We start from the raw sequence: 26,379 nt of genomic DNA on the forward strand, positions 1-26,379 counted from the left end.
ACCTCTCTGGACATATTTTGACTGACTCTTCCTGGCAGAATTGTTTGAATGCAGTAAAAATGGTGGATTACAACGTTCGGAAGCTTAGATATTTGCCTGTAACCAATGCCAGTATGTTTTGCAACCGTTAGTTTGAGATTTTCCTCCTCCTCAGGAGAAAAAAAAAAAAAAAATCTAAAAATCTGGACAGCCAATCTTGGTGCCTCTAATTGTTTGTAATAGTATCACACATTGTTAGCATGATTTAGCTGTAAATATTTAGATTTTTTTGCGTGTGTTGCTTGTATTGGCAGAGAATACTAATATGTGAAATGAAACACTGGTATTCGATGCTTCTATTATTTTGTATGCCCTTGTGCTATTTTGAAATTTTGTGAGCACACACGTTAGGCCTAATTCCAAAAAAAGAGCAAAAAATTGTTTGCTCACTCAAACAGATTGCACACAGTTGGTGGGTGTGTTGTCAATGATAATCTAAGATTGTGATCTTTAACTAAGATCCCAAATAGCAGGTGCTAAATTGGATGTTATCGCTAACAGATTGTGTGTGCTATTGGCAACTGATGTAATTTTGGTGGGGATTGAATGATTGCTTTCCGCTTTCCGTAGCTCTAATGGTTTTCACCGTGGAACATTTGGGAGAGCACCACAAGCACAACAAGAAGTATAAAAATCTTACAATTTTAGTTAAAGAAACAAACGTATCACTGAAATGCAGTGTTCTTAGATTTTACTTATCCCGGGTATGTAACAATTGCATATGAGTGTGTACTGTACCCATCCCACATTACATTGTCTTCTAATTTTGGGTCAGCACATCAGGAAAACTGTGTTGAAGAGGTTGGCATTATTTGTCACAGTGTGCTGAAATAACTGTGTTGGAAGGAAATCCAGATTTGAAAGGCGTTTTGTCATTGGTGACAAACTGTAGGTGCTACGATTCCTTCTTGTGACTTGCTCCAAGTAGGCCCTGAGAATAATGCCATCATTCAGAAATTCTAAATTTACATTATTTTATAGAAAACACGGTATGTTAAGATTTGTTGTCTTGGAAATGTAAAAAATGTTTACACGAGTGTACAAGTAATTCCACCTCCTCTCAAATTGTGTATTCTATGCTGGCACTGATTGGTGTGTGTATTATCACCTGCCTTTCAGACACACTATTTAAAAAATCCCAAATTAGTTTATCTAGCCTTTCTACAGTAAATCTAATTTGTCTCAGGTTTTTTAATTCAAATTGTGCATTCTAAATTACTCACTTTACATATACTGCTCCCAATATGTGCAAAACAAAACACCATGGTGATTTTACATTAGTTCTATGACTAGCTTTCACAAATGTTGGCATGAACAATCAAGTTTCGTGTTCTATTTAGCACATGCAAACTTTTTGGTAAATCAAGTTCATTGTCTCTATCATTAACCTATGCTGACTCGATAATAAAGTCAAAATTACAGTAAATATGAAAAACCTATTTAGGCCTTAAATATAAGCTAACAATGAGCGTTTTCAGCAATTCATTTCGCAAGTGTATGCAGGAAATGAACAAGTCATTTAAATAGATTCATTGCCACCTCTTCAAAAAGGATCAGGAATCGCTGATCATTTTTTGTGGTGAGCTTGCTCCCTGGAAGGGGTGGAAACTAGGAAATTACTCACCATTCGTAAACCCTAACCCTAAACATAAACTTATGGACTAGTGCTGTTAAAATTGGTGCATTGTAATGTAATTTACTCTCGTCTGCTGTATTCCAATCTGACTTATTCTCCCTTGTATTTGTATTTCCTTTTCAGGATGTTGATACCATCTACCACTCTCAAGATAACCGGGAATTAAATTTGCTGGATTTCAGTCATCTTGACAGCAGGTGACAGTTTGTATCTCTGTATGTTTTCGCAATTAGTTAATTTGCAAGTTTGCACACAACTTCATGATCGACTATGGAGAACGGTAAGGAATAAGCAATTTAATTTTCAAGGGGTGTAGTAGTTTTCTGGCATAGCTTTCAATATCTTAGATGACCAACATTTTGTGGCATTTAAGGTTTTACACATTTTATTTCAAGATTTACCCCTTGTTTTTTGCTGTTAATTCTTAGTTTTATATATATATATATATATATATATATATATATATATATAAATGTATATATATTTGTTGAAAATTACCAATAAAGGATAGGTCAGTCATGTGTTTGTGTGGCTTAGTTAATGACAATTCAAATGATTGTTTGGGAAATGTGTTTGAAAGTGTCTCAGTAAAATAAATAGACATTAACACCATACACAATTTCATCCAATCAAATCACAATGGTTTTCAAATGCTTTGCTGGTGAAAACAATGAACAAACCTTGGCCTCATACCATCTTTACTTGGATCTTTATTCTATTTGCAAGTTTTCTTTTCATTGCTTGAAACCCATTAGTTTTTATTTCTCATTTTACTTTGTCTTACATTGAATGGTTGTCTCAGAGGATTATCCCGGGGTCGACTGTTGAGTGCATTTGTCTGTCACTTCACTCTGACAGCTCAATTCCAACTCTCCTTTTTTATTGTCTCATTCCAAATATTCAGCATGGAAGGAGTATGATGGGGAAACGAATGATATTGGCATAGGACTGTAGAGCAAGTGTAAAAAAAAAAGTCAAATCTTCTTTCGGGATCATGCTCCTGGTATCTTTTTTTGGGTCCTTTGTTCGATTAGCTACATAAACAATAATTTGTCATGTATAATGAACCCCCCCCCCCAAAAAAAAAAAAAAATCTACAAATGTCAATACTCCGTATAATACATAAGTATTGTGAAAGTTTCCTCCATCACAGTAAATTCTGAATAGAAATGTTTTGAAACATTTTGATGTATAAGTTTACATCATATTTAGGTTTACATATACAGTGTTATAATTAATCTACTCATATCGTGCGTACATATTGACGCTGTGATGCTCGGGATTTTAAACCTCCACATGACCATTTGCACATTAGTTAGGGGGACTAACTGACATATAACAGAAAATTTAACAACTACTGCAATTATTGGCTGGCAGCCTGTTCAGAGTGGACCCTGCCTCCTACCCGTGGACTGCTGAGATAGGCTCCGGCACTCCCTGCGACCCTTGTGAGGATAAGCAGCAAAATAAAATGGATGGATGGATTTTAACAACTACACAATAGCATGCTGGGAAGTCTTGTGATAGCGGCTTGTTGTCAGAGGATGCCTAGCGCTGTTGTGTAGTAGTTAAAATGCTTTTTTAAGTCATTTAGTCCCCGAATACCTTAAGCAGTTGTAAATTATAATGTAAATAGTAATCAATCTTGTTACTCCTCCTCTCCAGCTTTATTTGTGCCAACTATTTTTTTTTTATTCTTACACCAAGAGTGAACGTGTTATTGGCCACATGACCTCTGTAGCTTTCATTATGTTGTGCTAATTGGCAATTGTGTCGATGGTCATATGGTAGGTGAAAAGGAAATCTATCTATCTATCTATCTGTCTATCTATCTGTCTGTCTGTGTCTGTCTCTCTCTCTCTCTCTCTCTCTCTCTCTCTCTCTCTACACACACCATGGCAAAAACAAGTGAACTGAATATTTACAATATTGATCTGATCTAATTTGAAAATAAATTAGGAGGTAATCACCACTAACATAAAAAATAAAAATATCAATGGATAGAAAGGAATCAGTGGTCATTATACATTGGAAGAAGGGTGTTCTTTATTTTTGGAGTCAGCTTTGCAGGTGTGCATAACACTTGAGCGCTCAATATACACGTGAAATTACGGTAAATAAAAACCTACGGAAGGAGAATTTTACTTTCGAGTCATCCTAATGTTTATTCTTGAAAGCAACACGTCACATCTATGTGCAGTGCATCCTGAACATTCAAACTTAAAAACACTTAAGTGATAATGGGAGGGGAGATGTGTCCAGCAGGTAATAAAGCCATTCTTCAGATCAAAATTACAGCAATTTATATATATATATTACCGCATTAAAATGGCAATGGAAAACCACAGCACTTTAGTTTTCCTTTCCAATTATTAAGTAGTGATGGCCAAGGCAGTAGTTTTGAGTGTGCTGAATCATTCAAAACAGTTCCTTAAAAAGATTCATTCAGAAGATTCATTCACCAAATCGCCAACTTCTTTTTCATAATATAATTGAAGTGCTTCCTCTTTCCACTGATGATCCATCCCTGAGGTTTCTCCATTTCTCTTTTCTCAGAAACTCTCATCTATTTTCTACAGTGTCTCATGGTTTCTTCTCAGCTTTCATTATTTCTTTGTAACAACCCTGTCACCTTCTTCCAACACACACACACACACACACACACACACACACAGGCACACACATGCACACACACAAGCTGACATGTTGACCTCAATATATTCAAATCCCAACTAAATACCAAGCTGTGACCAACTCTGTAGACTGACTGACCTGCTGTACTGCATATCCTTTTGCACCAAGCAAGCGCAAGATGTAACAACAGACTTTGTGAGTGAGACATCATAAGTCAGTTACACATTGTGCTGTCAAAACAAAAACCAAGTCTGTGTTGATGATAAAGCTTGACACCACCCATCATGTTTCACATGCAGGCTCAGCTGTTGCTGTCAGAGCTGACGCACACCCTGTAGCTTGGCTGTTGCACAAACTTGCAACAGGACCCCCTCTGGCTAAATCACACGTTCACTAGCCTTGTCTTTGATTCTTATTATAGTTCCTTGTCTTCCTCTGGGCTTACTTATTTCTCCCATCACCGCGTCACTGCTTCTTTGCACAGTGATATACAGAAGGTGGAGCAACACTGTGAGTTTGGTTGGAGACCATGGGAGAAAATAAAACTCCTTAATGTAAGGACCTCATTCAAATTTACATACACAACACAAGCACCCTAAGATAGATTGTCACCCAATTTTCTTATTTTGGTTTTGTCATGTTTGCCAGATTGTGCCAAAATATATAACGCATTTCTGGTCCTGTTCCTACTCAAAGGACAAAATGGGGCTGGAGCGGGAAAATCCTGTATCTAGCCTTTCTTTAGATGTCCAGCATCATGCAATTTTCGTAGTGGTGTCCAATCCGATCTTTGATACACAAGCGGTACATTCCAGCTCCGGTCCAGTACTTTACTATAGCAGTACATAGACGGCAGGCAGATCCCACTTGCTTACTAAAAGTTTATTATTTAATAATTAGTTATTATGCTTCAACCAAACTCACTTAGCAGAAAAAATACACCTATTGAATGTTCAAATACTACATCACAGCCTTCTTTCGCTTTTTTTGTTTACATGTGTATCTCATTGCTTGTATCACACTTCCTGTCAAGGCCTCTTTATACTTCCGCACTCGCATGGCCGACAACGCCTACATCAGGTGCACAATGCATTGGCCCACGCGGTCCCTGTGTGTCACTTGCTGCGCTCACATCAAAAATAGTTGCTCCTACAATGCCCCGGAGACAGTCGCTCGTGATTTGTCATTTTGTGATGTCTCATGGTTACACACTTCATCTTGTCATCCAGGTCCATTTGTTTTAGCAGACACTGTCCCACATTCAACATTGTTGCTTTCTTCCTTGTTACAGAAAAGAAACTGAAAACGGCTCCCACAAATGGCCAAAAAATGCAGATTAAATTACACCCTGTGGTGTGCCAGCCAATACCAGCCATAGCGACAACCCCGACTTGGAGGAGTATTACATTACATTTTCAAAATGGCACATGGGTTGCACTCGAGTATAAAGGAAAACTCTGCTTGGGATAGCCGCAGTGACGTTAGTACAGTCACTGTACGTGCGAGTATAAAGAAGCTTTCAGGATCTAAGATGTCCACAGCATGAACAGCTATTGTCAATAAAACTAAATCCCAGTTGGATCAAGGCGTTCAAAAGTGTATTGATGCCGGTGGAGAAAGCAAATGGTAAACCCGGCATATATTGACAGTACCAACTAAACAGACAAACTGAATTAAACTTTATTTTGCAGTTTTAAAGTGTGTAGTGTTCAATGTGTTTAATTAATATCAAACATGAACTCGCTTGCTGGAGAGGTGGAGGCGTTGAGGTTTATGTGCATCATTAGACGACCACATCGTTTGTGCGGTGCCAATGAGTTTTAGTCAAGGCCGCATGGTGACCATGTTCTTGATGTTGTAGAGTTTTGAAAGTAGTTGTGAAGAGACATCTGTGAACATCTGTGAATGTGTCTACTTTATAATATAGGCATGTGAGTTTATACAAGTTTTTTCTTTTATTATTTTCATCTCTAAATTATTTGTTTGTGATAGACTTCCTCTTCTTTGTGAGATTGAGTGTAAGCGTTTTGAAAGTAATTGTGATGAGAAATCTGTGAACATCCGTGAATGTGTCTTCTTTATAATAAAGAGAGACGATTAAACCAAGTTGAGACCAGCCAACATGTGTCTTCTCATTCATCATCATCAAAAAAAACAAAACAATGCAGAGTTAGACTTACTTCATGTGCATGCACATTGAAGAAATAGAATTTTATGCTTTCGTACCTTCACGAGAGCCGCATATAGCTCGAGGGCCATGGCTTTGCCACCCCCGTTTTAGGGCACGATTCGAAATAAATAAATATTGGTGTGAGCACTAGCTTGCTATGCTACATAACATTTTGTTTCCTTCAAGCCGTAATGTATCAAAAGTATGTGAACATACCTCAAGCAAGCCTAACACAAATGTCCTCTCATGTCCTGAACACAGGTGACAAGATTTTATTGCAGTAATCTGACATAGTGCAATCGTGAAAGAGCAAATTTGTTATTGAAGTTATTTTTTTCAGTATTATTTTGTTACTTCATGTAGTTTTTCTTATACCTACTTTTTTCTCATTATTGTTCTGTTTGAATAATATCACTTTAAACTTTTTCCTAATATTCCATACTACAAAATGGGTCAAGTGTGTATGATTATTGCAGCTATCGGATTGGACCGGCTAAAATTCAAGGCTGCAATATCGGTACTGGTTAAGAAGTGAAATAGTTGCATTGTTACAGCCCTGGTTTTGAGACCATACTCTATCCCTAGAAATGGTTGGTCACGTACACATGTGCAAACATGTAAATAGTGCTCCAAACCTTAACTGCTTGGAAGAGATAATCCAAATGTGCCCCTATTGACAGTTATTGACACATTGTATACACACATGCAGGCTAACAAGCTTGCAAACACAGATGTACTCACACAATATATACATTGACCTTGAGCTCTCGCTCCTACTCAGTAACTCACAAATAAACACTGACATGTGACAAACCCACTTCAGCAACTGTGGTTGTAAAGATGAAGGTACTAGGTTTCACATCATATTAACAGCTAAAGCACCGTTTGTCTTAAATAATCCACTGGTTTATCATCAATCTCAACACATCGCTCTTTTTCGCATTTTCAATCCTTGATTATTATCATTAGTGTGTTAGCGGTATCAGCTCTTTTTCAGACATTGGCCCAGCCCACACTGTTTGCCCTTTTTAGATGATAAACTGTGCAGGTAGCCACAAAGAAGCATAATAATGTGATTGTATGAATCTGTTACTGATGTTTTCAAGAGATGGATTCATCCTATTTATGGGTGTGATTCCTGTGTTTCAGGGACCTTGCTGTGATTGTTGCATCCATTGCGTACAACACTTGGTTTACCAAGCTGTTCTGCAAAGACATGCGGATTGTAATTATTGCTCCTCTTTCCCTCTCTATCATATTATCAGTTACCAATTATTTAATAATGGTAATTGTTGTCTAAAAGTTGTATACTCTCCAGGGGTCAGAAGTGGTGGACCAGGTCCTTCATGCAGTCAGTAAGTCCAACAGCCTAGAAGAAATCACTTTGGAAAATGCTGGACTAAAATCGTAAGTCTGTTCCTGACACGGTGCCCGGGTGGTGTAAAACTAATTGCAAGACATTTTTGCATTTCAGATAAGAAATTAAAACCGGAATCAAATGTAAATTTCAGAAAACAAACAAATGACTCAATTCACGTTTGGGTTCATATTTACAGTATGTTTCAGAAAACGTCACGGTGGCGGTAGGCTCACAGTTCTGAGGACCGGGTTTCAGGTCCCGGCACCACCTGCGTGTAATTTGCATGTTCTCCCCGTGCCTCCTACATCCCAAAAATATGCATAAATAGGAGACTCTATACTGCCCCGAGGTGTACTTGTGAGTACAACTATTGTCTGTCTCCATGTGGCCTGCGATTGGTTGGCAACTAGTTTGTGGTGTAACCTGCTTCCTGCCCGATGACAGCTGGGATAGGCCCCAGGACTCCTGCGACTTTGTGAGAATAAGTGGCTCAGAAAATGGAAGGATAGATGGAAAATGTAAAACATTTAGATTTCAGGAAACAAATTGACAAAAAAACAAAATACTTTGACATTTCAAAAAACAAATGAACAAAACACAGAACAAATTTACAGTAGGGATGGTAAGCAACTGGTTGGAATGTCTGCCTCACAGTTCAGAGGACCCGGGTTCAAATGTGTTGAGTTTGGATGTTTGCCCTGACCTGGATGGGGTTACTCCAAATATTCTGGTTTCCCTCCTCATCCCATGAAGGTGCATCTTGGTTAATTGTAGACTTGGAATTTCTGGTAGGTGTGAGTGTAAGTGCAAATGGTTGTTTATATTTGCCCTGCAATTGGCTGGCAACTAGTTCAGGGTGTACCCGGCCTCCTGCCCGAAGATAGCTGGGATAGGCTCCAGCACTCCCGCAACCCTTGTGAGGCTCACAAAATGGATGAATGGAGGAGAATAATGATCAAAAAGCGAAAAACCTGTGTATTTCTGAGCACAAATTAACAAAACAAATTAACGAAAGCTGAAATAAATTACAAATGACTCAAATCAGAAAGGGAATGTACCATTAGAATTCTTACCCACTGTCTTATCAGGACATGCCCTGCTTCAATTTTACTGGCTCCAGGACATGTGCTAGTGCACTATGATTGGCTGTGGTATCCCAGGAGAATATATCCTGGACCATTCCATAAAAATAAGAGTTGCCAACACACCCCGGCACATTAAACATTTGTAATTATGGACCCCTGAACAGTGAACCTTGTTCTTGTTGCTGTCTAACTAGTATTCTGTTCTTTATCACATTTCTTAAATGATGAAATATATGATTTTGGTCCCATTCAGCTATTAGATCAAGCAGAAAGTAGGATTTATATCTCTTTTATGCCAGAACAGTTTTCCTGTGGTACAGTGCAGTTCTGAAGCTGCCACTGTGGTGATTTCTATTTTGACAGCTTTTTATTGAAAATTTCAGTTGGATAGATCTTTTAAATGGGAGTGACAGGCAGACACAGGGCAGTCCACCGGCCCAACCAAGGTGCCCCAAAATCGACCACCCGGAGGAGGGTGCTGGGGGGCCAAAGCCACCCCCCAGCCAACCACCGCCCCCTCCACTGTGTCACGTTCCCATTCACCACCAACCCCTCACCTCCAACCCTTAGGAGCGCAAGACTCCTTCCTACCAACCCGCAGTGTGCGCCAATGTAGCCAGTCCCCACCCCCCACCTACCCATAGGGGGAGAGCATGTCCCTGACTTGGTATAAAAGAGTGCTGATAGGACAAACAACAAAAGAACGATAGTAGGGGGAACCAAGTGAGCAGTCGTGGGGCACAACCCCGAACATTAGGGTTGGGCATCGTTTGAATTTGAGTGAATCTAGTTCCTCATTTCGATTCCAGTTGCAAATTATTCTCAATTCTGATTATTTTTGGGGGGCTTGGTCCTCAAAGTTTGGATATTTTAAATAGCTGCCAAATTATGAACATACATTTCCTTATCAGCCTGCAGCATGAACTAAAATGAGCATTTGACTCGGGGTTCTATGTTACCAGTATCAATAGAAATCCTATGAACTAAAAGTTGATCTGTGTGCAACCAACCCAATTGACTTACTGTAATATTCATTATTGTTTCATCTAAAAGTTAAGTATAGCATTCTTAAAGTTATTTGTGACTGGTTTATCGTGTAAAATAGTTAAGTGCAAGCTTTAACTTTACTTCCTGTGTCAAGCATGTAGCCTTTTATTTTGTTTCACACCAAAATAACCTCACACCTCATAACCTTTTTTTTTTTTTGGTCCCATTTATTGTGATGTAAAGTTGTTGGTTTAGCATATGACATTTTAGCCCAACGTTCATCCTGTAATGTGACTGTTGCTGCTTTTTTTCCCAGTATGACAAAGTAATTTATACAGCATGCCCTTGCCCATTAGCGGTTCACCGTTTGCAGCCCCGCGTACTTGCAGATTTTGCTGTTAATGTTCAACTGCCTTCACTGAATTTTTGCGTGGTGCAGGCCAAGGTTCAGAGCGGGAGCAAGCACGTCAGACTTCCACACACTGTGAAAGCCTCATTTGAGGTGACCTGCTGAGCCCCTTTTTCCCGCTGCCAAATAAAAAGATAGATTAATAGTTAAGGAAGAAACATACTGCTAAAGAGAATGTATGTTGGTACTAATTAAAGTGAACATCTTGATATTTGAAAGGAAGGCTTTCGTGCTCCATTCATTTGGACATACATTCTGGTTGCAAAGTTTTAGCCACTCATGGAAACTGTGCTGCCGCGTCACTCGGTGTACAGCAGCTTTAACCCTATCCTTACGGCTCCGTGTTCAGTCCAGTACCTGTGCAGGACATGCTAAGTGAATTGCTTGGCTGAGGAGTTCAGGAGGTCGGGCAGGACACTAAGCACCAGGGTCCTTACCGGGCCAATCAAGCACATGTCTATGATTTTAATCTCAATATCAAAGCAGGATCCAGGCAACAGGGACAGGGGGCACGTAAACAAAACATTCCAGGGACAGTGGAAAATAACCACACCCCTTTCTTGAGAACAAAGTGAAAATCCGGATTAATCTTTTATTTAAACTTATTCACTGCAAGCCTTCCCAGTTAAGATGGATTGACTTATATTATTTTATTATATTATATTGGAAGATTGACTTATAAAAGAATCAATGGCAGTAAATGAATGGGAAATTATTTTTGAGCCCTTCCAAAATTACTATATTATCCCCAACAGTACTTGAGTAGGTGCATAACAAGGAAATGTCTTCATCATATTGACTCAGTTTGGTTCTCATTATTAATCCCTGGACTGAACAATTGATGAGCATCAATGTCAAGAGATCAATAATCAAGCAAGAGTTCTGTTGATGTGTGGAATAGATTGTTGATTAATTAGGTGTGGAAGCAGTTCAAGCAAATTGAAATATACTCTTGCCAGCAACCAGCAGAGGGGCTTTCGTAGTTTGCCATCAGAAGCTCAGCTACATGGATGCAATATGTGCTATGGCACAACTCGTCCAAGCAGAATCCTTCTTCTCAGTACATTGGCAACAAAACACATGTATAAAACATGAAGATGAAGAAAAAGATCTGTATGAATTGTTAATTTACCCAGTCAGTCAAATACATTTTGTTAAATTCTAGTCCCTAGATAGAACTACGTACTATTTTTCCTTTCACATGTCTTATTCTTCCAGGGATTTCCCTCAAAAAATGGCATCAGCCCTGTCAGAGAACCCAGCCTCCGTGATTCATTCTCTCAGCCTGGCTCACAACACACTTGATAACCAAGGTATCAGCTTGATCCTCCCCCTCTTCCTCCTCATGCTGTGTTGAGGCATCTCTGACCTTTTACTGCATCCTGCCTTTTGGATGCATTTTGAAGGATTCAGAAACTCTCTATTCTCTATTCTCAGTGATCCCTAATTTTCAGCTTCTACTTTTTTTAGAATGTCCTTGATGTCCCACCTTGAGTGGTCCCTTTCAGTGCTTCACACAATTTTCAAGAGCATATTGTCTTTTTTCGTGTGAACCTGAATGCATGTGGGTCACGAATTGACACTTTTATTTTCAAAACTGGCCTGCATGTGGGTTTAATCATGATAGTTTCATATTAGGGTTCCACAACATCTCTACAGTGACGAAAAGCATTTGAGCACCCTGCTATATTGCAAGTTCTCCCACTTAGAAATCATGAAGGGGTCTGAAATTTTCATCGTAGGTGCATGTCCACTGTGAGAGAGAATCTAAAAAGAAAAATCCAGAAACTCCAATGTATGATTTTTTTTTTTTTTTTTTTTTTAACAATTTAATTGAGTGATACAGCTGCAAATAAGTATTTCAACGGCTGAGGAAACCAATGTTAATATTTGGCACAGTAGCCTTTGTTTGCAATTACACAGGTCTAACATTAAATGTAGTTGTTCCATAGGTTTGCACACACTGCAGGAGGGAAATTTCAGACCCCTCCATGATTTCTAAGTGGGAGAACTTGCAATATAGCAGGGTGTTCAAATACTTACTTCCTTCACTGTATTTGTGCTGTAACAGCAGTGTCTAGCTTATATTTGCCTGCACGTTTCCAAGAGAATTCACCAAAGCGGCATGTTGCCCTCTGTGTGTGCGTTCACACGACTTCTCTCGCAAACATCTATGCATCTGCAGTGATGCACACAATAATTGGACAGGGATAATGTCTTTTACACAAAGGGGCCCGGGAAGTGAGCCTTAGTTGTTAAATTTCACACCCTCTTGGTATTTAGATATATGTCACCCCCCCCCCCACACACACATATATGTATATACACACAAACACAGTCTATAAGTACGTGTTCCATTTTTTGTTAGTTTTTAATGGTGTGTGGGGTAAGGCAATTTAGTCTGCTAATAAGCAGTACAAATGTGCGTGGGCTGCTCTTTTCATAATATGCTACATTAGTAGAAGTTGTGAAACGTTCTTAAAAAAAAAACAACGATTGTTTGTTCGTTATCAGGATTACGCAAAAATAAAAAAAACATTTCCACAAAATATTGTTTTGGCACAATGGCACTAATGATTTCATTTGGGGAAAATGTATGATTAAAAATGTGGGTAGAATAATTGTTTTTACTTCTCGTCACAATAAAACCAACTGAGGCACTCAATTTAATTATGTTGACTTTTGTTAAAGCAAAGCAAATTTATTTGTATCGCGCATTTCTTACACAAGGTAACTCAATGTGCTTTATATGATTAAAGACATCTGGAAACAAAGAGATAAAACATTTAAAACTGGATAAAAACAATAAAAATGGCAAACAAAATATAAAAAAAAGACAAATAAAACCGTATACAGTGCAAGTAATATGATCAAAAAGTGGGCATATTCTAAAAAGCATGGGAAAAAAGAAGAGTTTTCAACCTGGATTTAAATACATTCACACTTGGGGCTGACCTCACCTCTGTTGGCAACTTATTCCATTTGTGTGCAGTATAATAGCTAAATGCTGCTTCGCCATTTTTGCTTTGGACTCTGCGCTCCACTATTTGACCCGAGTCAGTCGATCTCAGAGCTGGTTTGTATTCCGTAAGCATTTTTTTCATGTATTCAGGACCTAAATCATTTAGTGATTTATAGACCAGTAGCAGAACTTTAAAATCTATTCTAAGCCTGACTGGAAGCCAGTGCAAGGACTTTAGGATTGGCGGTATATGCTCCGACCGCTTTGTTTTGGTAAAAACGCGAGCTGCAGCATTCTGAATGTGCTGCAGCTGTTTAATACTCTTTTTGGGGAGTCCAGTCAGAAGACCATTACAGTAGTCAAGTCTACTTGAGATAAAAGCATGGATGAGCTTTTCCTGGTCTGCTTGACAGATACAATACTTAACTCTAGATATGTGAATATGATATGTGATATCCAATGGTAGAAGGCAGTTTTTGTGATTGATTTGATATGATTGTTGAAAGTCAGGTCAGAATCAATCAGAACACCAAGGTTTTGGACTTGGTCTTTGGTTTTTAAAGATAGAGACTCCAGGTGTTTACTTCTTTTCTTTCTTGCCAAAAACAATTGTCTCAGTTTTGTTGTGATTTAGTCGAAGAAAATTTTGCCTCATCCAGTTATTTATCTGATTTAGACCATGGCACAATACCTCAATTGAACTGTAGTCATCTGGAGACACTGTTAAATATTACTGTGTCTCATCTGCATAGCTATGGTAGTCACAATTAAAGTTTTGAAGAATTTGACCCAAGGATAGCATATACAGGCTGAACAGGAGAGGTCCAAGAACTGACCCTTGAGGGATCCCATAGGTCATTGCCATTTGCTGAGACTTAGGACCTCCAATGGTCACAAAGTAGCTCCTCTCCTCCAGGTAGGACCTAAACCATTTAAGGACCGTTCCATTTAGTCCTACCCACGTTTCCAACCTGTTTAGCAATATATTGTGATCTACCGTATCAAAAGCCGCACTGAGATCCAACAAGACCTAAAGATTAAAAGGTGAAGTATGCAGCTTTCAAACTGCAGGATTTCAATGAAGGCTTATTTTAGTTCTCTGTCCCTACCCTCTCATGTCTCTGACCAAAGCCACGCCTCTCAGTCATATATATATATTTATAAATAAATATATATATTAATATATCATGTATTTATAAACAACGCAATCTTAGTACTCCAGCTGCCACATTGCTGGCATGAGCATTGCAGAACAGTAAATGCCACCTGTTTATTGTATTTTTTTTTTTTAAAGTACAATTAATGAAAAAATCAAAATGAAGTCACCTGTGGAACAAAAATAATAATTCCTCATTTGTCCTAAGGTACTGGGCAAATCCACAATTCTCACTCCCCGATAACTTAGAGAGGCCACTAGCAGCCCTTCTTTTTGTGGTGCACATTCAAAGTATTTAACGCTTAACCTTTATTTGACTTCTTTTTTTTTCTTTTTTTTAGCTTTCCAGTTCCCTCTTTTTAACTTTCAGTACTAACTGGAGGTAAATACTGTAATCCAGCAATGAAAATAATTTTGTGCGATTTTGCAGCGTGGCCCCATGAGGCTCCGGTTTGTGCTCGCATTTGCGTGGCAATGATTGACAACCTCGCTCAGTTGTGCCTTCTGTCTTTCCACTCTCCAAATGACTGTTCTTGTCTTGTCATATGACACATTTTAAAATAATTCATATTAAATTAGAGCCATAAAATGGGGGCCAGAGAGGGTTTTTTTTTTCAAAGACCATTTGAATAATATTCTCCTGTCAGTTCTGTGACTATTATTATTATATTTTAAGTGCAAACTTTGTTTTTCATAGTCTCATTTAGTTTGCACTTAAGCGCTGTTAAAGTTATTGTCTTTCCTTATACCAGGTGTTTCCAATCTGATTCAACAAGTATGTCGTCTAAACAAGGGCCTACGTCTCCTGAATCTCTCAAAGACCTCACTTTCCTCCAAAGGTAAGACGCAATTGTAACCCAATTAATCATGTTGGACTCCTGGAAAATCATCACACAAATTGACTTCCTAAATCATCACACAAATTTACTTTCTGAAGCTTAAGATGGTCTCAGAAAGAGCAAGACTTGAGTTTTTCGTGAACCCGCAAATGAGAATTACAGTTGCTCTAGATATGTGCAAGCACTTTTCACTTTTATTTGAGAACATATGTAAAAGTGTAGGTTAATTTGCACTTGTCGTCACACCCTTCTTTTAAATAGTTTTTATTCGTCAGACCAAGTTTTTCACAGATACTTGTTTTAAATTTTAAAGTGACAAACTCTCTAGAAAACCTTCGTGGCACTTGTGCTAATGCTAACCACATAGATAATATGACTGGGCCATGACAGACCTGCATCAATTCAAAAGATAACCAGGTCAAAATCACAAGTTGATCTGTATTTCACTGAAATCCCACAGAGGTCTAATGTCACTGTCCCACTTTTATTGGTTTTATCCCACAAAATACACTGATTTATTGACGTCATGTTGTTATTCCAGTCATTGGCAGACAAAGGTGAACTTTCAATTTTCCTGTGGTATGGCCAAACTTAATTCTCGTATGAGCACATGTTCTAAATATCTAGGCCCTCACATTCAAGTAAGTGACCTCTGGTGTGTGGGTTCGAAGAGAAAACAACATGTGTACTGTACACTTTCATACTGTATGTCCTCTTGCGTATTTGCTATTTTCAGTTGTTGGACCCCCCCTCTCTTTTCACTGTAGAGATTCAAAGCTCCAGGGTGCTTTGGTGTGGAAATAAATGTAAATAAAATGTGAAATTCCCAATATATACTTTAATTGAGCCTTTAGTGGAGCCAGTAGCCCACAAAGTACCCAATGTCCAAACAGTAAGATTTTTTTAAACTGTGAAATCAAGCATTAACCATGACATATGTTTTGCTTCATAAAACAGAAACAAAAATCTCTGTAAAGTGATATCTGTAGTGATTTGCACTATTAAGCAAACTGCGGTATATCACTTGGGCTCACATAGTTACAGCAGAACCTTGAAATAAGGATAAATATTTTTAAACTATGTATAAATTGTTTATTTTTACCCTCTTCACCAACTATGCTCGTTTCTAAGGTATTACAGTCATTTGCTTTATAATCCAATATCTATTCACACCTTTACTGTCTCATACACTTCAACATCAATATCATACACACTGCTTGACTTTTTTTTTTTAATGAATAAATGTCTTCTTCCAGAAGAGACTAGTAGATTATGGTTGGAGAGGGGATTAGACACCATTTACCTTCATCCCCTCATTTCACTTCTAATCGCTGCAAATGAATGACAAGGACTTAGTGCCAACTTTAGAGTGGCACATGAGGTGGCTGGAATCCAAGAAAAGAAGAAGAAACAAAAAGTGGTGGTCCAAATGCATAATAATGGGCCTGTGATTATAAGAATTTAATCTCTCCTTCATAAATACCAGTTTTAGCTGTGAGGGCAATTCCTTTATTTTTGGTGGAGAGTGAAAACAGTTGTTTTTGCTTTTTTTCATTTTAGCAGGTAAAATGCTTGATCAAAGGTTTTGGATGCTGGTATTATTAGAAAAATTGTGCTGTGTTGTACACAGGCGGGAAGGGTACCTGGGCATAGTATTTGTGGCCTGAAAGTTTTCATAAAATGTTAATCCCTGCTTTTGCATGCATTTGCACTATGCAATGGAAATGTTCAGCACATTTGATGTTATTATGGTTTTCCAGGGCTCCTCCTTTGTCAGATAAGAAAATGTGAAACTGTGATTGACTATTTCAATATGGAAATATAAATGGTATGTTTCATTTTTTTAACAATCAGGAGGGCCCTAAAAAGTCACTAATTTGGCAACATTAATGGTGCTTTCGTAAACTAGCACCTCTGTATTTATAGCCATGTCGATAATGCAATGAATGCATGTCAGTGAGGATGTATTTTGAACAACGGAAGCTGTAGAATTATTTTTTATTGTCATGACTAATCAACTCGGAATAACTGAGAAAATTGTTTAATCTCCCTGCCCTACATTTCACTCTAGAGTCAAACAAAAACTGTAATCTTCTGAGTTCTGACTCTAATCCCGATATAAATGTGGAAATAAAAGATGTCAATTGCTTATAAATTCATTTCCTGCAAACAGTTTACACTTTTCTTTAGATTACTTTAATAGTGAATGTTGAAAATATTTTGCTGTGTTGCAGACTCCTAAAATGCTGCATAATTTTGTTTTAGAAAAATGCTTTAATTACTAAATATAGCATTTGCAGGATGCATATCTGCCATCTTTTGATGTTATCATTGTGGGGCACTGGATATGCAATTTGTTTGTAATTGAGCATTTTTTGTACAGTTCCTGTTGTGACAATACACTGAATATACTGTAATATGTCACACATCATGATGTATGTAGAGTTACTTATTTTTTCTTCCATGTTGTTGGTATATCAGTATATTCCGTGTGGTGGCTGTGCTATTGTGGCTGGGTGATGATTTAAACTCACTAGACTATCTCTGGTCCTGTCCCTGTATTGTGAAGTTATCTCCTTTGAAATAATGTTTTCCCTTGCTGTAGCTTTCAGGGCACATGTTCAAAATAAGGAAAAGGGTTGGTGGGCCTCTTCCAAAAGCCAGTTTAGTATTAGCCTGTTGTAAAAGCTCAGCAATCCCTGGAGTATATATTGTAATGCTGAAGACCTTCCTTACCTTCTTCCATTATTGAGTTTTGTTTTTGTGAAGAAGTTGTTGCTCAGATAATTTTCAGATTATTCAATTATTGAAAAGTGTGCTTTTCATACAGATGCTCTAATTCCTTCTGACTCTTTTGCCACTATAGGTGTTGTGTCTCTATCCCAGGCATTGTGTTCAAGTGATGATTACTCCAATTCTTTGCTGCACCTTGACCTTAGTAAAAACCCAGGGGTTCTGTCTGGAGAAGATGCCACGGTGAGACTCCTGCATGAACACATGCATCAATCAATTAGAGAGAGCCTAGTTCAAGGTGTCTGTATTGGTCCATTAAAAATCTCATGTCTTTGCAGAATCTGTACCTGTTGCTTGCCCAGCCCAACTGTCTAGTGCATTTGGATCTTTCTGGAACTGACTGCACAGTGGACTTGGTCTGTACCCTTACCAGGGATTTGCTGTCTGATCTCATTTTAATTCAGGCCAGAAAACAGACAGGGGGGTGGCACTCCGAATAAAAATCCGTCACTTGCTACATTCTTTTGAGAACATTTTTCTATCATGTGTTCAGTTATAATAGATAGAAAGACACTTTTGTTTTAAAAGAGTGCTTTTGCCAAATCGTTCTTTCCTTCTATCTGCTGTCTAATTATGTGCCACATAGAAAGTATGAAGACAAAATGTCTTGCTGCATGAGCACAAACATGAACAATTCAAATGACAGTATTTTGAGTTCAGTCTTAGTTACTGTGTGTCAGTAAATTGGATACTCTCCCTGGCCATAACATTAGCTACACTTCACCAATAATCAATCTAATGCAAGTACAGCATTAAAAATTCTTCCTTTTTATAGATAATGATGCTGAGTCTTGACTCACACAATCCAAAAAAATTCATGTTATTGTGTTATAACACTCAAGATGGGGTGTGAAAATTCTCAGTCTTGTCTCTGACTTAATTTCCAAAAGTCTTGATCTTGTCTTGGCTTCCAACAGGACTTTGGATTTTTCGTTGAGACTGCCAGAGACCGGTCTAGACCAGTGCCCATCTGCTACTCTTAAGTATTTAAGAATTTACCATACCATGTCCATTACCATATCAACACACATTTTTGAGGTAGTGCATATGACCATTAGTCAGTTGCACAAAATTTCATCCCCAAGGTCTCAGATTAGCCCAATAAGATTCTCAGGATTTATAAAATAGAAATATAATAAGAAAATTCGATAAGACAACAAAAAAGGATAAAAATACTTTTTTGTACTTGTTTTTTCTTGAACTTTATTAAGGTGAAGCAATTGGTAAAACACATACTTTCAATTCATGCGTTGCTAAGCACCCCACCATCCCCATAATGACTGCAACCTTTGTGGTGTTGCAACTGAGGGAGATCCCCCTTCAACCCCCAGTGTAACACGGAGTGATCTTATGGGAATCAGTTTGAAGTGAGAGGTTGTGGGGAAAAAAGACAGACTGACTGACCCATCTTTTATTCTGGGGTAGAAGAGGGATGTCACTTTGCGAGCTGCTTGTTGGAAGCCGTGGATTATCTCAAAGCCACACAGACTTCCCTTCCACACCGCTTCAACTCTCCAGAGATGATCTTCTACGGGAGGAACTGCCATCGCCTGCTGCTGGAGGTTGAAGAGTGGAGGTTGTAGCAAGCCATGAACGGAGCTGCAGTATACCTGTGGCAAAACTGGTCTGGGAGTTGTGTGCATATTCAATCCGCTGGAGGAATGTGCTCTATAAGAATGGGTTACATGCAGCTACACAGTGTAGAGCTGACTTCAGGGATTGATTTGCTCATTCCAAATAGCCGTTGTTCTGTGGATTGTATCCTGAAGACAAGCTGGCCGCTGTGCCCACCGCCTTGCAGAATTTTCTCTAGACCTGTGACAAGAACTCTGGGCCTTGATCAGAGACAATGTCAATGACTATTCTATAGAATCTAAAGATACTTGTGACTAGGAGTTTAGCTGTTTCCAGGGCAGATGGGAGCTGTGAGAAGGGCAATGTGAAGAATGTGGTCAAACATGGCATTGTAAACTTCTTCTTCGTCAGTGTTTTCTATTATTTACTATGACTTGTATTACATGTATAGTGTATTAATAGCTGAGAATAAACAAAAGCTACTACAGCATTCATTAGATGCACCTTAAAGCAGAAGTAAGGTCAGGCGGTCAAAACTTCTTTGTATTATAAATATCCATATTTTCTTTTTTTGATACAGATACCTTAAATATAGTCTAGATATAAACACTGCATCATAAGACCACATACAGTATGTATGTCATTTTGTGTGCAACAGTCACGAGAATGTGATGTTAACATCATCCCTCCATCGAGCTTAAGGAAGTGACAGCACAGCTAATCTATCTATGAGCAAGCGCACTCCCATGCATTTGAGCAAGCCTAGTTTTTTAAGGTCCCATATTTTACCAAGCCAACCTGCTCTAGTAGAGTATATATTGACTCTTTTGTGCCTCTGTAAGCTTCAGGTGTTCCCTTTTTTTCTCTGCAGAGCCCTAAAATCAGGTCATTACAATTTTTAAAGCTTATCAATGTCACTAGTAAAGATCTCTGCCTTCCTCACGTTCCCAATTGAACCCTGTCAACATCACTCAGGTGTGTGGTCTGGTTCTGGTTCAAGTGGTTCTTTTCCACGGAGGCTGCCAATCAGAGCAAAGGGGGGCAAGGGTTGGTGCAGGATTGACTCATTTTCTGGTCCCGCTTAACCAGACAGCTTGATTTTAAACCATGTAGCCCAATCATCATAAAAGAAAAATATGGTGGGATCGTAATACTGTACATGTCTTGGACTGTTGCCAGTGTTGGACTGAAATGCGTAAAGACTTTACAACTGTACTCTAACATAGTGCCATCATGAGAAACCAAATTTATCTTAGAGTCTGATTCAGGCATGATGTTGCTGTCATTCATGTATTTTTTTGGCAGAACTAAAGTTATTTTTTTATCCATAATTTATAATTAAAGCCTTAACCCAAACCACCATATAAAGTTTGATCATTTAAGATGCCAGGTTTGTTGTGATGGGACTCATCTTTGTCTGGGAAGGTTATGACATAGGATGCAGTTGTCATGGTTTAAGAGGAAGAACCATGTTATGAGTTTCATTAAGTTATCACACTTTGTATGGCAACATTAGATGACCTTACCACTTAAGATAAAGCCATTTTATTTTAATATTTCTAATACCTATCCATTTGTCCTCCCAAACTTGTATGTAAAATAAGGTGATTGTGCATCTAATCCTTGCAGAATGCTATGCAAAAATAGTACATGTACCAGAAGTGATTTCACGATCATGAAGTCCTACGATTGAATTTTCTGTTGTATCAAAGGCAAAGATTCACAAGGCCGCCTTGTCCTAATTTGACCATGAGGATTATGTTTTTGCTCCAATTCCATTCAGTCATTCAGCATTCTTTTTTATTTTTTTTTCCTTTTGTATAGCCATGTTCTATTCAGCTCTGAGATTGCACAGAGCCAAATATGTTACGCAACAAAATTACTGTAAACCTTTGTGACGCTTCACTTTTGTCTGTTTCTGCAGTTGTTTGGGGCATTGCTGAGAGGCTGCTGTGCGGACCTTTCCTACCTGAACTTGTCCAAGAATTTCTTCTCGAACAGGTGTGTGTAACCCTGTGCAACTGTTTGATCCAATCCATTTGGTCTCTGCCCAAACACTTTAGTTTTCTGCTAACTGAGCAGAAAGACTGTGTGGCCGCTTTTGTGTCAGTATGCAGATTGTGTTTGTGTGCTTCCTAAATCCTTGACTGGTTACCATTATGAGGGAACACTGTATTTGTGACCGTTAGTGTTGTGTGGTGCATTAAAACTGAAGATGCTCGTCGGAATGAGGGTGATGACAACTGGGCACTGATGAGTTCTTAGCCCTCCCAGCGATTTGAGCCACCCATCCCCTCCAAGAACATGCGCGTATGTATGTGCTGCAATGAAAATGGTGATCATTAAAACAGGCATTATTCCTACCAGGAACTTAAAGTGGGGGTGACATCCCGATAAACATTCTAAAATAGATATTGCAATGAAAAATACATATAACAGTGTTCACTTCAATGTCTATACGAAAAAAAAAAGTGAGCGGAGAGCGCGTCATCCATGCACAAAGTTGCATAATTGAGTGTCCCTCGGCATCCAAGTGGTCGCCATATTAGTCGGGTCATCTGTCCTTGACGCATCGTCACTTCCGTCTTTGAAAACGCGCAGTGCCCGCTACTATGGAGGCCGAACAACAGAGACATTCGGATTTTTCCAACGCCCCTTCTGACACGGAAGCTCTTTTCAAAAAGGACAACACCACACCACCGAGTGAAGTTACCGGGGCAATATTACACTATTGTTTCGAGCCCTCAGGGCAATATTACACTATGGTACCGCATCCCGTCCGATCCACTTCCGCGGCGGAGATGAGCCATTACGGCTCATGGCAGCCAGCCGGTGTGGCTTATGACGGAGCCAAGCAGTGCTGCTTTGTGTTCACAGTCGAGCCGGCAGGCTTCATGCTCACACGCGACTGAGTAATGCATTCTCGGCTGGGTTCTTCAGAGCCGCCCCCATCGCAAAGCCCGACGCGGAGCCTTTGCGGAAAATGTGACCGCCGAACGCGACGCCTCAGCCAGTGTGGCTGAGTTTCGGCCCGCTGTGCTATATAAGGAGGGGATGGAGCCGAGCTATGTTGCAGGCTGAGTGAGACATTGTTGGCTGGGCGACGCGCACATCGACATATTTAATACGCCGATCTTTTGTTACGTTATGAGAGAGACCGATTACATGGTGCACCCCAGACTATTATTTTTATTAGTAGCTGTATGCGCACATCAACACATTTCATACGCGGATCTTTTGCTACGTTATGAGAGAGACCGATTACGTGGTCCACCCCAAACTATTTTTTTTTTTCGTAGCTGTATACACACCTACCTGTTATTTGGAACCCACGAAGCTCTCCTCCTCTGCACCCGTGCAATCCATTTTTCACAACGAACAGGGTCTCTTTCAAACTTATGAAGGGTAATTCCATTCTCACGAGTGTTCAAGCAATGTCCAGCAATGCAATGAGCCGGCATTTGGGCTAACACGAAGGAACAACGAGCTACCTTCGCGGAGGTAAAACTAATGGAAACAAACGAGTCCACGAGGGGGCGCCACTGTCCTTTACGTCACTTCCTGCTTCTTCTCGACAACAAATTCATGACGGGAGTTACAAAAAGCTGTATACGTCAAAATCATGTTTTTTGATGAAAAAACACATGGGGCCATATTGGCTGTGGGTTTTTCATTAACAATATACCAAAAATCATCCGTTTGACGACACTTGAGCTTTAAATATCATGTGATTTTGATTTGACTGGGCTCATGAGAAATTCAACCATAGGTTAACCCTCAAATGCACGAGTGAGTGGACTGCACACTTTTCCGTAAACTGATGAAAAATGACCCATGACAATCAGTTATTTTTTCCCAAGAATAATCAGTTGTATTATATTAGGTATTACAGTTTGGTCCTCAGAAATCCTTTTGTCATGTTTAAAATACATTGTGTATATGTACTGCAATTGGCTGGCGCCCAGTTCAGGGTGTTTCGGATAGGTTCCAGCATAAGCGATAAGTAGTTGGTTTGGTAGAATAGATTTACCAAACATCATGGAACATATATTGAAAAAAAGAGAGAAAAATACACATAACTTATGTATACATAGTGATTTTTAAAATAGGGAGTTACTTTTCTATCACCTTGTATATACTGTAGATCGAATATTTTTAAATTCCCAATTTTTTTAACCTTTTCTGACTAGGTCCATAGGATCATGTTGAATTATATATCAGGTGGACTGCCGACACCTCCACCTGGACTGTAGTTGAGGTCCTCATCATCCGATATTTCTGATTCAGAGTCCAATCCCATCACTGACTTCTGAAATAACATCTGTAGGATAATTTCTCTTTCATATCTAGCAGCTGCGATAACTTGGATAAGAAAAAATAGGTGATAAAGAGAATTTTCTCAGTGGCAAGCAAGCTCAATGATCAATACGTAGCTATTCTGTATAAATGAGAGCAGAAATGCACAACCATAAACATGCATACACCTCTGGAATACATGCAGTATCGTAACCATCCTTGTCACTATGAATTGTGAAATAGGCATTGTTACATGTGAATTTAGAATAAATCCCCTTGCTCAAACCAGCAAAATTAAAAACAAAGCAGTTGTATTGCATGAAAGACAATTTAATCACACACATAACAATACAATAACAAATTACACACAATAGAAGTACAAAGACAGTTTAGTCTAGCCCAGGGGTTGGGAACCTTTTAGGCTGAGAGAGCCATAAATGCCAAATATTTTAAAATGTAATTTCAAAAGAGCCATGCAACATTTTAAAAACAAATACAAGTGTATATGCGCATTTATGCAGGACGAACACTTTTAGTGTACGGTAAGTCTCTGAATTCTTTTAAATAACATTATGATGTTGCCAACCAAAGATGACAAAAGTACTTCTTACCATTAATGCGACTTCTAGTGCTGCATGGTTTTGCTGATGGCTTTGTAGTCTTGTTTCATATGTCGTTAGATTAAGCTTCATGCAGGCTTTGAGACTTCTATCCATTAATCGTCAACGTAATTGAATTTGATTGATGGCAAATCAAATGATGGTATGGTGGTGAATATTTCTTGCCGACAAAGGCACATGTTTTATTCGTTTGATTATCTTGTCTTTCTGTGAAAATTTGTCAAAGTTTATTAGCAACATCAAGTACAAATGCTTTGGCATACTCCCCTATCTCTGAATGGCTGTCAAGTCTTGCCAAAAACTGGAGAACTCCATCTTTGTTTCTTTGAGCGATCATTTCCACACTGCACGATGTGCATTCCACCCTTCTGCATTTGTGCATGTCAACTTCCACAATAAACTACGGCAACCCCCTGAGGACAAACTGTCTCTCTTAAATTTGCATTGGCTACACGACAGAAATGACATTGTACAGTATGTAGTGATGAGGGCTCTGCGAGCCATTTACAACCATCAAAAGAGCCAGATATGGCTCGCGAGCCATAGGTTCCCGACCCCTGGTCTAGCCAAACAACATATAGTCACCAAAGTCGAACGAATGTTCCGAATAGGCAAATGTTATTTCCAGCAAATGTTCCAAGTAGGCAAATGCTCTGGAAATGTCCAAAAGACTAAAGGCAGAAGGCAGTGTGGCATCCGTGTACTTGTGTACTTGTCCGAAAATATCAGTGGTCGTAAGAAGCTCCTAGTGACAGCCATTATCTTCCTTAAATGGGCACTTTTCGACGTCTGTGTCCGACAGCGTAACAGAGTACCTCTTTCTCAAAATGTAACAAAAGATCCATGTCATAATAATTTAATAAACTGCAAAAGTAATAAAGTACTTAAGAAAGAAAAATATAGAGAAAAAATAAAGAATGAATAACTAAAATATAAATATAGTCACACAGAGCATCTTCATACATATTCAGATAAAGATACACATTTTCACAAAATGGTCATGGTGGCTAATTTGTTGATACCTGATCAGAACATGAACATTCACAGAATAGTCATGAAAGACACACGTATGCATAGAGTAATGTTAGGTACAGATCGTACTTACAGTTGATGTATTGTTTTTGTTTTGTTAATAGTGAGAGGTGTCCCTCGTTAATCTTTGTGTTCAACTATTCCTGAGAGACACAGTTAAGCAGTTAGGAAATGAATATAGGTAGTTTATTGACGCAGTGATAGAAATTTGGGTAGTAATACAAAATCAAAAATATAGTAAAAGCTATGAAAACAGTTATTTTTCCATTTTTCTATGTATTTTTGAGGAATCCGTATCAGTCGAATGCTTACAGTATTCAGGAGACCAGTTACTTTTAGATCACAGAGTTGGGCATGATTTGGACAAAGTAGAATCCTGCAGTTCAAAGAGAGAAGAGTTTCTGCCTCACTAACAACTAGGTGTGCTGAAATTGTATACTGCAAGTAACAAATGTTTTTGTGTCATCATTAATATATTAATACAGATTTCTGTCCATTAATTGTTCTCAACTAAACATTAAAAGGGGCTTTTCCCATTTTGCAATTGGTAAATTTTATTGTATTATTTTGTAGTTTCAAGAGGGTTTTTTTGGGTGGTTTTATGGTTGAACCTGCACCATTTTTTTAATTTATCATCAAAATCTAGTGGTTGTAGATACTCTGAAGTATTGGGATGGTTTGTTTGAGTGAGACTTTTCATTCATTTTATTGAATATAGTTTCTGCTCATTATTTTTAAACACTTGAAGTGTTTCATGTCCTCAGTGCATCACCAAAACAGGAATGC

The 26,379-nt window shown here is 38.7% G+C and overlaps 1 protein-coding gene across 12 annotated transcripts in view; it reads left to right on the plus strand.

Annotated features, from left to right (window-relative positions):
• Positions 1-26,379, plus strand: part of carmil3 (capping protein regulator and myosin 1 linker 3) — a 140,964-nt gene that overhangs the window by 40,860 nt on the left and 73,725 nt on the right. For 9 of the 12 annotated variants that reach the window (XM_061839763.1, XM_061839758.1, XM_061839764.1 and 6 more), the window contains exons 8-15: positions 1,799-1,872; positions 7,629-7,704; positions 7,783-7,886; positions 11,539-11,633; positions 15,191-15,277; positions 18,144-18,253; positions 18,349-18,426; positions 21,570-21,646. In XM_061839763.1, coding sequence (XP_061695747.1) covers positions 1,799-1,872; positions 7,629-7,704; positions 7,783-7,886; positions 11,539-11,633; positions 15,191-15,277; positions 18,144-18,253; positions 18,349-18,426; positions 21,570-21,646 — 701 coding nt within the window. The remainder of the gene's footprint in view (positions 1-1,798; positions 1,873-7,628; positions 7,705-7,782; positions 7,887-11,538; positions 11,634-15,190; positions 15,278-18,143; positions 18,254-18,348; positions 18,427-21,569; positions 21,647-26,379) is intronic. The other 3 variants (XM_061839760.1, XM_061839761.1, XM_061839762.1) reach the window with 1 other exon arrangement.

Source organism: Syngnathoides biaculeatus, chromosome 13, assembly GCF_019802595.1.
Source record: "Syngnathoides biaculeatus isolate LvHL_M chromosome 13, ASM1980259v1, whole genome shotgun sequence".
In the NCBI taxonomy this organism is placed as follows: domain Eukaryota; kingdom Metazoa; phylum Chordata; class Actinopteri; order Syngnathiformes; family Syngnathidae; genus Syngnathoides; species Syngnathoides biaculeatus.